At 40.6% G+C, this 12,752-nt stretch overlaps 1 protein-coding gene across 2 annotated transcripts in view; it reads left to right on the forward strand.

The window, feature by feature from the left end:
* The first annotated feature begins 740 nt into the window (after positions 1-740).
* Positions 741-12,752, forward strand: part of FARS2 (phenylalanyl-tRNA synthetase 2, mitochondrial) — a 147,406-nt gene continuing 135,394 nt past the window's right edge. Inside the window, exons 1-2 of one of the 2 annotated variants that reach the window (XM_053468219.1) lie at positions 741-842; positions 2,499-2,569. In XM_053468219.1, the coding sequence (XP_053324194.1) occupies positions 820-842; positions 2,499-2,569 (94 nt within the window). In that variant the 5' untranslated portion in view covers positions 741-819. The remainder of the gene's footprint in view (positions 843-2,498; positions 2,570-12,752) is intronic. The other variant, XM_053468220.1, reaches the window with a different exon arrangement.

The raw sequence follows: 12,752 nt of genomic DNA on the forward strand, positions 1-12,752 counted from the left end.
GCACTAGTTATGCAACCTGTTTTTGGGGTATAAAGTGAGGAAATCTGCTTTTAACACGGAAAGGTGTTCTATGTGTGACGTGCTGCCATATACTCCTTCAACGTAAACTGTTGCAGCTGATGCTATGTCCTCTACGCTAAATTAAGGTTGTCAAGACTTCTGTCTTACTTTTCTTGCAAGTACTGCAACTACCGCCCAAAACAGTTCGGAATTTCTCTAACGCATTTGCCCTCTGATATGGTTAAATCGATACGAACTGCCCAGCACCGCAGACACTCACTGAGCGGTATAAATTCGGAAACGCGCGATCGCATCAGGTAAACGCTTTTAGGGCAGAAGGATCTCCTTTAGATGTTTGGGCACAGGCGGCTTCATGTGTTAGTCGCATGCGCCTGTTACGTCACCTGCCTACAGCAAGGCGGCTGGGACAAACTAGCTCCAGCATTCCATATCAAATCGGATGGAAGAGCAATAAACGTACTCTGCTAACTTCTAAACGATAGCCTCTGGAGTTACTACTATGGCATGCAGATACGTTTGCGTGAATATTATACAGCCTGTGAAATATGTTATCTGTTCCTATAACAACCGAATCTTTAGCTAACACCAACCAGGTTCAGCGTTTTAAATGTACAGTTAGTTAAGTATTACCTCAGAAAAGCACATGAACCAGGCAACGCGTTTGCGAACCCGATAATGTTTGTCACCAAGGCCTTTCCGTAGTTGAGTGACGTCAGACACGTGTGATTGGCGCATGTAAACTTTCCCGTACGAAGACAGCGGAGGGGGAGACCTTCGCATTGAGACAGTTCACTTGTCATGATGTTAACGTCAGAGTTTCTGTGAGTGCGCACCGCTTGGCTTGTCTGCATAATAAATACACATCAATCCGTATATTTACGCCTGGTTAAAAGCGTTTAATGAATTCGCTGGTTTGTGGTGTCACATGATGGCTTTACGAGGCAAACCGTGCACACGAGTTAGTAATTCTCAGTATGTGTACCGAAGGGCCTGGGGACACTAAGGGATTTGACCCCCTGTGGGGAAAGCTTTAGGGTCACACGGTTTGGAGCTTTACTCACTAGTATATCATAGTTGAATTCTAATGACTGGAAACATGGAATGTGGCGGCAGATAACCTGCTATTCACTAAACAGAGAGTTGCAGTTAATGCCACCGACTGCGCTTTACTTATAAAGGGCCAATCCCACTGAGATTCTGCTAAATGGATAGCTTGAGCGGCCTTGTATAAAGCATGTTTAAATCAGCAATAAAGCCACCTTGCTCAATTAACTTTTTTTATGCAGGATAAGTTAGCCATTCTTGCAATGAAGTTAGCCACAGAAGGCCATGAGCCAAGTGAGTTTAGGCAATTAAAAAACACAACTCTCCAGCAAATGCTCCTGCCAAGTCCATCTTTGGCAAATAAAGCTGACATCCACATATTTAAGTGTGAAGTTCATTTCTACAACATTGTAGTTTGCATCAGCGTATTTTTAGACCAAACGATTAGACTCTGTAGTACTTTAAGCAAATGACCCTTACCAGGTCAGCGTTTTATTCTTGTATGTGAAGAATGAGTAGTGCCCACTTTTGGTTGGTAAAAATTGTATATGATTTTAGAATTATTTAGGGGAATATTTGGACATTCAACAATACCAGGGATGTGTTTCTAATGCTGCGTTTAGTTACAGAAATGCTAAATTAAAAGGACAGTTTAATGTCCCAGGCAGCCACATCAAAAGAAGAATGCGTATTGTAAGCTGGCAAGATCGGGGCCCTCTTCTCCTTTTGTACCAGTTTGTTACCGGGTGTGATTTGAAATGATTTTACCGACTGTGGTAACAGCGCTACAGAATCTGCTTGTGCTATATAAATAAGTGTAATATTAAAGTACTTTATGAGCGCTTTAATATGGATGCTTTAAAAAAGTTAAAGAAAGGTACAGCTCCTCTGCGGTGTGATGATTCCCTCCTTTGCAGGTATTTCTCCCACTGAAATCTTGTGTGCAGTGGAGGGTCTCATTAGATCTGGTTCTCCGGGTCAAGATCTGAATCCTCCGAGTCGCCGGAGTGGGGTCTTGACACGCCCTGCTCCCCGCCCAGTTTCCTTTTAAATGGGGGTGTCTCCCGCTGACATCGGTGGGAATGCCCCTGGCGTCAGCGGATACCCCCGAAGTCAGCAGGACCGCCCACTGATGTCAGGGGAACTCCCACTGACATCAGCTGGACCTCCCACTGTCATCAGGGGGAATTCCCACCGGCGTCACGGGACCACCCACCTGCTGACGTCAGTGGCCAGGCCTGGCCGCGTCCCGCAAGGGAAGCCTCCGGGTAGCCGGAAGCCCAGAAATTCCCAGTTATGGGTATCGTGTGCTAGTATATCGCGTGTGTTTGCTTGAACACATCTCTCGCATGGAAAATAGCTAAGTGGTGGGAAAACAGGGACATTTTTTAAATGTATTTCTCATGTATTTTTCCTCTCCCTTAACTTTACAGCCTGTGTTCAGGTATGAGGAGATGTGTCCTGAAATGTATGAGGCATCCGTTATGGAATGGTACCCAGTCAGGTAAGAACTCATTGTGCGAGTGTACGTGGAGTGCTTTGCCCTGGGTTTCACAGGTTTTTGTGCTAATCGGTATACAAACTCATCAGCTGACTCAAAATCTGTGCCTGCGGTGCCCTAATCGGAGCCTTGCAGCTGTTCTTAACCCAGCTTCCCATTTTACCAGGCTAGCAAGGAAACACAAAGAAGTGGACTGTGTATTGGCCTGCTAGTGGAAGTAACAGAAAAATGTGTTTATTCGGTTGTTATCACCATGTTTTCTGTTTTATTCAGTTTGGAAAATAGATTCATGTAAAACTGAATTTGCTATTTGAAAAGAAACTGTAATGTGAATATACAAAAATGCATCATGAATAAGAGTGTTCAGAATTCTTCTTCGTGTATTTACTCTCTTTCCCCGCTCCTCAGATGTTTGCCTTGCAGGAGATGTGTTCCATTGAATGCATCTACTGTTCAGCAGTTCTCATGCGCAGGATGCTCACCACCAGCCAGCTCCAATGCTGGCTTCCATAGTAGCTCCCTAGTAATGAGAGACTATGCTTGCAGGCTCATGCATGTGGGCTTTCCTTTGATTGGTTGTAGCCCAAACTGGCGCTAAATATGGACCATGTGGGACTGTGCAGTGTTTTAGCCATACCTGGGAAAGCTTTGAGCTTATGAAGGTTGTTAAAAACCCTGAAAAGCATTATTATTATTATTGTTTATTTATATAACGCCAACAATATAATATATTAACAGACTAAGACAAACCGATACATTAGGTGGAGAGAGCCCTGCTCGCAAACTTACAATCTTGAGAGATTGCTAATATTCTTGACAACTGTGAACATCTATTCTGATCAAGAGAAAAAGAGGGAGCACAGGGATTTGGGTCCCAAAAGGACAACCTTCCCCTAACAAAGTTGTCCAAGGGCTGCCTAGTGATGGGAAGGTCTGGGGGGGGGGATTGGGGGAAAAAACTGTGTTTTCTTCCAAAGCCATTTTTGTTTTGTTTTTTTTCTGGAAAAATTGAAAAAAATATAGTGTGAAATATGATCTTTTACAATAATAAATAATATGCTTATGACATGGTATTCAAACTATGCATATATATATATATATATATATATATATATATATATATATATATATATATAAGACTTTTCATGAAACACTTCTGAGACTTTATATAAAGTCTCAAATTATTGGAAGTTCTCTCAAATAAGTCCTGGAATACGATTCCAATACTGAAAATGCAATTCTCAAAGAGCAATATGCATTTATGTCTCTAAGGGCGCTGCAGGGAAAAAGGCTTCGGTTTGGTTGTGGCAGGGCTCCATCTTCTTGGTATACGGAAGTCGGTTGTTTCTCTCCTCTCGGTTAGGCCTTAATTGGCAAGCAAGAGGTTAAATTTGTCTCATAAAGTAGATCATCTGTATAACCTTTAGCTAAATGATTCGTATTAATGTTCTCCCCCATCACAGTGTAATGTTTACCGATAGTCTGGCCAGTAATCGGTTTTTCTTTTCCTCCTCTCAGTAAAATGGTGAGACCAACATCCTGTTCTCATGTATAGCTAAAACCTTCTTAACATATACAGACCTTGTTCTGTTTGTAACAAACAATAATGTTTTAAAAAGCAAATTTAGTTTATTATTCACTGAATCAGCTGTACTATTATTTCAAGCATAACACTTTCATATACACTGCATTTCATCTTCCCAGTGTAACAAAATTATTTTCAATTTTTAAAGCTTCTCCATTTATTTTCAATGTTTCAATGAGAAAATTTCAATTTTTTTCTGGGGGAAAAACGTTCTTTCTTCCATGGCTTCAAAATGTTTGGGAATTTTACATCTCTAGGGCTGCCAGCACCTTGTACCTGGAACACGCCACTGCCCATCACCCCAGACACTTGGTGCTAAGAACGACCTGCCTGATTGCATACGTTGGTATGGTCCTGGTAGTTCTTTGTCCACTCTTCATTCTCTTGTTATATCACATGGTTCGTGAATTCAGATGATATTCAGATTTCTATAGCTATGTTACCACAGCAACACAAAGAGCCTGCTGAACCTTTTTAATTGGATTTTGTGGTTATCAGACTTGAGGAAATGCATAGAAACTGCTTAATTTTCTTTTCCCTGAAAACACAACATTACTTATATAGCAATCTGAGTTTTTTCTGAGGTTTTCATATCTTGGTTGCAGGAACATTTCTGCTCTCCCACAGTTTCTTTATTGTCCTTCCTCCCTCCATCGCTCTGTCGTTGGTGCACTTCAGCAGAACTTATCTACAAAATACTTAACCTGGAAAAATACATTTAGATTTCTCGCTTTTTCAAGTATGTCCTGGAGGGCATTGACATGTGCAGTTATAGAAGGAACATATGCATAAACGTTATAAACTAGAGCTACAAAATAAAAATAACAGTAACGGTTAATGCAATAACGTTTGGATGCTAAACACAATGTGGATCACAAACAAGGAAGATTTAATGGTTTCTGGAAGGTTATTCCACACTGGGGGGCTCTGTAGGGGAAGGGCCATGAGTACGCTGTTGCATGTTTACAGGGGAAGTGGTTGTTCACTAAACATAAAAGTTGAAGAGTACGTCTGAATTCAAGGTGTAGCCGGTTAAGCCAGCATATCACAACGACGGGTTACTCAGATTGGAGAGTGATGTTCCGTTTATCAGGGTGGATTTGTGTTAACGGATGAACAGCTTTGTGGATATTTTGTCAATGAGAAGACTAAATGAGACTTTGGGATCTACCCACATGCCCAGATATACCCAGGGGCCAATTTGAGGTTATAATGTTGTTTTGATGTCCAAATGGGGGTTGTCTAGATTGTAATTTTTTTTTTGTCTGAAAAGCATTGAGACAGTTATGTCAGTGTTTAGGAATAATTTGTTTTTATCCATATAGCCTTCAACCTTTGCAGACTGGTCGTGTAATACAGATTTTAGTGTAGCTTATGGTGTTATCTGCATAGTTATGCACAGTGGAAGCATTGTAAACCAGTAAGGTTAATTATAAAGATTTTGGGTTTTTTTAAATTATTTTTTAACATATATATTTAGTAAAGCTTAAGTCATAGAATTAGAGTTTTCCGCTTTTAGACTAAATATCATTTGGTGTAGGTGACTGATTTTTTAGTTCTGTTGTGTTTCCCAGTAGGATGCTCCTCTAATATTTTCTTTATTGAATTAGCATTTGCATTTTAGGACACTTTCAAGTTAAAGCTTCAGCCACAATGTTCAGTGATACAGTAGGTGAGTTTATTACAAGAACACAAGGAGAAATCAAATATGGATCTCTGGGGTGGGCAGTTCCACCTCAGATATTTATACAATTAACAATTTTAATATGATTGACACATTGTACTATGCATGTTACATATCTTAGCGAACTGTCTAACCAGTAGCCAAAAAGATATTACTTAATAACGTCATACAGGAGTATTAAGAAACACCCGGTTTCGTTAGACAAGCAGTTAACTCAGAAATAATTACTAGCACTACAGTGGGATGCTTCAGGCTTTGAGCTGGAAGAAGCTGGGCAGATTCGTAATGACTTAAAGGAAAACCTGGTACCAGCAATCTCACGTTCCAACAAATGTTAATACACATAAAGACAAAATGGAGCTTCTCAAACAACATGGCCTCCCCAGCATTCCCCAGAGGCCCCTAAAGTCCACGTCTTTCACAAAGAGTATTAACATTAGTTTGTCAATATTCACTACAGAAACATCTTTACGCCACAACCCTATTGATGTATGTCTTTTATTCACAGTTAGACCTCGTGATTCTTAAAAAAATTTATAATGTTATGTAACGGAACTTCCTGCCGCTTTCCCTGTGATAAATGAAAGACTTTCTTGAATTTACCAAAACTCTCTTTTTATGAGGAGTAATCTTTTGAATGGCCACGTCTGCCATCTTTCAGATTATGCTCCATAAAGTGTACAAATGTTTTCCTAGTCAGAAAAACAAATTCTTAAGTTCTCGTGCCAGCGTGTGACAATAGTGAGGGAAATTGATCAGGTCCTTTAAATTTTCTGTTTCATTTAACAAAAACGGTGTTGTGCCATTGATTTCCAATTCGAGCCTCATTAGCGTTTGACATTATTTGTCAGCTGCTTAGTAACAGATTACAGCGTGTCATTCATAACCCTTTTGAGACTGCTGTGAATTAATAGCGCCGGGCCAGAGGTTTGATAGTAAAGCCGTGAAAACCAGCGCATTGTATTACTGCGCAGCATTAGCATGTTAATGAAAACATTAATTGTAAGTTATATGTTTTTCTCTCCTGCCCCTCATGACCCCTTAAAAACCTATATTTTTAGAGCGTGTGCTTCACATACTTTCAGTACTTAAGGGTTATTTTTGTTGTAGTTCTTGAAGAAAATCAAACTTCAATTTGCCCATTAGATGGTGCTGAAGACAGGATCTGTCACCTTTCCAAATCATGTATACCCTTCACTGTAGTGTATAATGTAAGCGGTAAGGACCTGCACCTGTTGAGGGAGCCATAAAAGCCACTTGCTTTTGGGAGAAGCTGTAGCTCCAGCTGCTGTGACCTCTTTTTGTTGAAACGGATCAGCTGGTTCTAGCAATTCTGATAATAGAGAGAGGTTCAGGTTCAGAAAGAGACTAGTCGTGCCAAGTTTCTCCAAGTGAGAACCAAATAATTTAAAAACAATTACACTGATTTAAAGACAACAATCAGATAATGTTGTTAACATTAAGAATAGTTTGCAGATTAAACAGTTTATTTCTAGGTGAATAAACATGCTGGTACAATACATTGCCATACCCTCCCTTTAGTGACAGGAGCTCCCCCCCCCCCATATCTTTGTTCAGTCGCAATTCCCCTTTTCCATTGTGTGCCCACACAATTTATATATTGTGGTTTTCAAGGAGAGAGCTTTTTTAGAAAAACTATATGACCAAAAGTACGTGGACACCTGGCCGCCTCTCCTGTATGAGCTTGTTGGAGATTCCATTCCAAAACCATGAGCATTAGAGAGTGTCTGTGGGAATTTGTTCCCATTAAGCTAAAAGAGCATTTGTGAGGTCAGATGTTGGAGGCAATCGTTGTTCCAATTCATCCCAGGAGTGTTTAAGGGGTTCACGGGTCTGTACAGGCCACTTGATTTCTTTCGCACCAAATTACAATGTTGCATAAGCTATAGGTAGTTTTAATAATGCATTATGGTAAAGCTGTGAGTGTGATGGTTCCCCATTTTATGGTAATTTTATTAACAGTGTTCTCAGAATGTGTAGATTATGCAACTTCCAAAAGTTTCCACAGTTTTTTTGTGATACGCTAGTTTAACTTTAGGTCTGCCTTTACAAAGTCCTTGGGGTGGTCTGGTCCAGTTAAACTATATTCTACTTGAATCTCCATCTTAATATGTTTCTGTGTAAACGTGAAGAAAAATATTATGTTTTACATTTCAGAATTAAAGCTAGTTTGAAACAAATAATCACTCATTTTGTCTTAAGTATAACAAGCTATAACATAGATTGTTGCCTCGGGTGTTAGGATGTTCAAATGTGTTGCTTACAAATCCTTCTGATCTTTGCTTCATCTGGACTAGGGCTGCAAAAGCTAATCGATAAAATTGATAATAATCGATTTTATCAACTATAAAATGAGAGCAAATGCTCTGAAAAATACCCCTTGTTTTATAATCCGACCTCAAATAGAGCTTGCGTTATAACACTAAAATTCAGATCCCCACAGCGCTGCAGGGGACCTGTAACCTCTTCTCTGGCAGCCGGTGTGCGTCTGTGCGATGCGCGTAGACAACCTCCGCTACTGCCCTTCACTTCCGCTGATGGAGCACCGGCTTCACATGACCTTCTGGTGGTCAGGCATGACCTTCCGGTGGTTCAGGTGGTCAGCTCTAGTGAAAGTGCCGGCCAGCAGCGGAGGTTCACCGGCTGCCCCCACTAGACACCAGGGGTATGGGGGGGCAGAGTGGCGGATCAGGGGGGCAGAGTGGCGTGTCAGGGGGGTGTAAGGTGTATCTGGGGGTACAGTGGCATATAGGGGGATATAAGGCATATCGGAGGGCACAGTGGCATTAAGGGGGATATAAGGCATATCGGAGGACACAGTGGCATATAGGGGGTATAAGGCATTTCTGGGGATGGAGTGCATATAGGGGGGTATAAGGCATATCAGGGGGCACAGTAGCACATAGGGGAGTATAAGTCGTGTCGGGGGCACAGTGGCATATAGGAGGTATAAGACATATCTTGGGGGCAGAGTGGCATGCCTGGGGTCAGATGTGGCAAAGGAAGGGAAATAAAAACAAGAAATGCTTTTTTCTCAATCATTGTGATAAAGATAAAAGGGTCAGTGTAATGTAAATTTTACATTTTTTATTCTGATTGTTTTTAAAACCCAGTTTGTTCATTACATTATTTTAAATAAACGGTAAATTTGCATATTTGTTTTTTTTTATTCGATTAATTGAAAAAATAATCAGCCGACTAATCGATTATGAAAATAATCGTTAGTTGCAGCCCTAATCTGGACGAGTATAAAACTGACCGTTCATTCCTTCTTTCTCACTAGGTGGTTCAGCCTCAGAGAGGAAAGGAACGAATATGTGCTATTCAACTGGAAACAGAAGTCAGAAGGATTAGTAGCAATAACTAATTTCAATACATTTCTGTCGATCATTTGTTTGGCATAATAAATAATATATCATGTAATATGTATTTATTAAATTTTATATATCACTAAATCACAAAGTGTGTGAATAAATGTGTGTGTCAAAGTGCACCTGCCTTAGTAAATAATCAAAGTAGTACAGTTGAATAGGAGTGAGCATGCCCAGAATCTGGGATCGACATGTCCCTGGGATCGACACGAGGCGGCCTCATACAATAAAGTTTACGCCAGGCTTCCTGCAACTGTCTGCAGTATGAAGAATACATTTTAACGTACCATGTGAACGCCTGGAAAAATATGCATTTTTTCAAAATGACAGAAAAGAGTTTACAGCCATAGTACAAAATATTTTTTCTTCCTCCATGTAGCAGTATAGTACTTCAAATTAAATCAGTGGGAGTATCTCTGTCCCTGACAGACAGCTTAAGCAGCCTATCGGTGGCAGTGACGTGATTCATTTGTAATTAATGGGAATACTTTAATTATGCAGATTGAGGTGACTGTATCCCAGGGCCGAATGCATCTCCTGCAGGGCAGTTAGCTGGGAGGTGGGTAAAGGGGCAAATGTATTTGGAGGGATTCTGCAGAATCCCCCCATGCATTTGCAAAACAGACCACATGAAAATGCATATGGTGGCTGAAGGTTCCCTGTAAGGTAAGGACCTTTATGCTTTATTAAATGGTGAGATTTTCCCTTTAAGCACATTCTGCATATCTAATTTTATCTACAATACAATTTGGCACTTATGTTAAATGTATTGTATCACCAACCTTGCTGCTGGCATAGAGGAGGCGTTCAAATTTCATCATGTTAAAGGAGATCTATCACCTTTACAGTATATTAGTTTTGGTGATATTTGGTTAAACGGTTATATTAAATAAATGAGAGTATATTAAATAAATTAGATTAAGGTGGCTGCTCTTACTTGTTTACACATAGCGGGTTTCTTATACATATATGTACAATCTGGAAACATCATTATGAAGGCTTGTTTTGTGTCAAATGTATGGTTTGGGAAAATGCTAAAATTTTAAACCTTGAAAGAGAAACTAGTACATGCCAAAAATAATTGGATATTGACATGTACTGTAGTAGGGATCTTATTTGAATATATCTCATTTATCCTATATACTCTTTTAAACCTATATTTGCTATCCAGAAAACTCTGTTGGCAGCAGATAACTGCTATAAGCAGATCATAAATCCCCTGATTTGATTTTAAACAGGCTAAGACTGAAGGCTGAAGGTCAAGAAAATGATTAATTAGGTGGTTACAATCCCACTTTAAACAAATTAAGGGCAGCAGATATGCCAGGGGCGAGAAGCACATCACTGAGAGGAATCTCATCAGCATATAAAACTAGTTAGATCATCAAAAAGAAATTGAGCAAGAACTTTTAATTATGGTGAACGGCTTCAGTGAAAAGACTTATGTTTAATTGTCACTGGCAAAGAATCCACTGAGGGCATGAAATACACATCCTCCTTTTGTCTTTTTCAGAAAATCATACATACTGTACAAAAAGGATGCTATAGAAAAGTCTGCTTCTTCCAGAGAATCTGTTGACATTAAAGGGAATCTAGAAGTAGTAACCTTAGTTTTAAATATTTCTGCAAACCAGGTTAGAACAACCCTTTATGAATACATACAGTTGGGACAACTGTACATTGTGCTATGAAATGTACACATTAGAATAGTAAGGTGTTAAAAACAATGTAAATAGCTAATGGCTAGAATCTATGTATGATTTCACGATGGTCATTTACAAAACCGTTATTATGTATGTAATAGCCTTGTCAAGATGGGAATTGTCAGCTATAAACAGTATCTAATGTATAAGAGCCTTGTCACTGTTGAAATTGTCCGTCGTACTGGGTGGAGCTTAAGTTGGAGGTCCAATCAGTGTGCAGATATTGGTGAGCGGGAGGCTGCCAAATAGAGGTGTGGGCAGGGAAGGCAAAAGTAGAGAAGGAAAAAAGGGGGAAGGAGGAACTAGAAATAATAATAATAAAAAAGACAAAGAAAAAAGAGGGGTTGAGAGAAGGAGCAAAGAGGGTGCAAGATCGAGAGAAGAAAAAGAGGCAAAAGAAAGAGTGGACGGAGAAGAGAGTGGGGAGAAACAAAAGACGAACAGAGAAGGGAGAGGGGAAAAAGAGGTGGTGAGAGATAAAGTGAATAGAGAGGGAAAGACGAAGAGATGAGAGTGAGAGAAAAAGAGATGTGCAAGAGAGAGAGGGATAGAAGAAAGATGCTGAGAGGGGTAAAAGGATAGAGAGAAATGAGAGAGGAAAGACAAAGAAAGGGGATGAAAGAAGAGAGAGTGATAAAAAGACAGGGAGACATGTTCCCTAGCTCCTCGGATAGATGCTGGCGATGTGATGGGGATGTGGGTACGATGCTGCACTTATGGTGGGACTGCCCCCAAATCCAGCCGTTCTGGAAAGAGGTTCACCGTGTTATTTCAGAGCTCTCTGACTCCCCTCCCCCTTTCCAAGCACTGCCTATGCTTCTACACCACACTCCCCACTCTATTTCACACTATAAGCGCTCGGTCGTGCGCCATTTATTGGATGCTGCCAAGGGTCTCATTCCCCTGTACTGGAAGCAGACTTGCTCCCCGCCTATCAGGGACTGGATGTCGCGGGTGGAGGACGTTAGGAGGATCGAAGATCTCTCCGCGGTCTCTATGAAGCAAAGGGAGAGGTACACGGCCACCTGGTTTCACTGGCTCTCCTATGTGTCTTCGCTTGACTTGTGATTTGTTCGATACGCCACACACACACTCTGGGGATTTTGTTGACGCTGTGCTTTTATTTCTCTTTTTGTTAATTTTCACTGGGAGTGCTATGTCTCCTCTCATCATTGTTGTTCCTGCTGCTGTTGTGACCCCTGCGCGGGTTGTTGCTTATTTCCTGCTTTAATATGCCGACGATGTGTATGGACTTGTATACCCCTCTTTTCCTCCCTCCCCTCTTTCCTTCTGTACCCCCCCGTCCTAACCCCCAAAATTTCTACAAAAACTCAATAAACCTTGATTTTGAAAAAAAAAAAGACAGGGAGAGTATTAAAAGAGAGAGAGAGAGAAAGGGGAGAAAAAAGAGAGAAAGGGGCGAGAGAAGAAAGTAAACAGAAGGTAGAGATGGGAAGAAAGAGAAGAAATGATGAGAGAGGAAGAGAAGAAAGAGAGCGGGGAGAAGATGAGAAAGGAATAGAGAAAGAGGGATAAAGTGAGAGAAGAGAGAGATGAGGACGGAAGAAAGAGGTGGAAAAGAGGAAGGGAGGTAGAGGAAAGATAAGAATGAGAAGAGTGAGATTGAAAAGAAAAACAGGGGGAAGAGAAGAGGAGTGAAGAAGACAGAAGAAATGAAGAGAGGTTAAAAAGAGAGAGAGCGAGCGAAAAGATGTGCATATACACATTTGTACTAGTTATACTGATCTTTAGTCTCATTCAAAGACTACTGTAACACCTCCTCTAGTAAAATATCAAAAGGTTTTGTGGGCAGGTGCTTAAG

The sequence above is a fragment of the Spea bombifrons genome, chromosome 5, assembly GCF_027358695.1.
Source record: "Spea bombifrons isolate aSpeBom1 chromosome 5, aSpeBom1.2.pri, whole genome shotgun sequence".
Classification (NCBI taxonomy): domain Eukaryota; kingdom Metazoa; phylum Chordata; class Amphibia; order Anura; family Pelobatidae; genus Spea; species Spea bombifrons.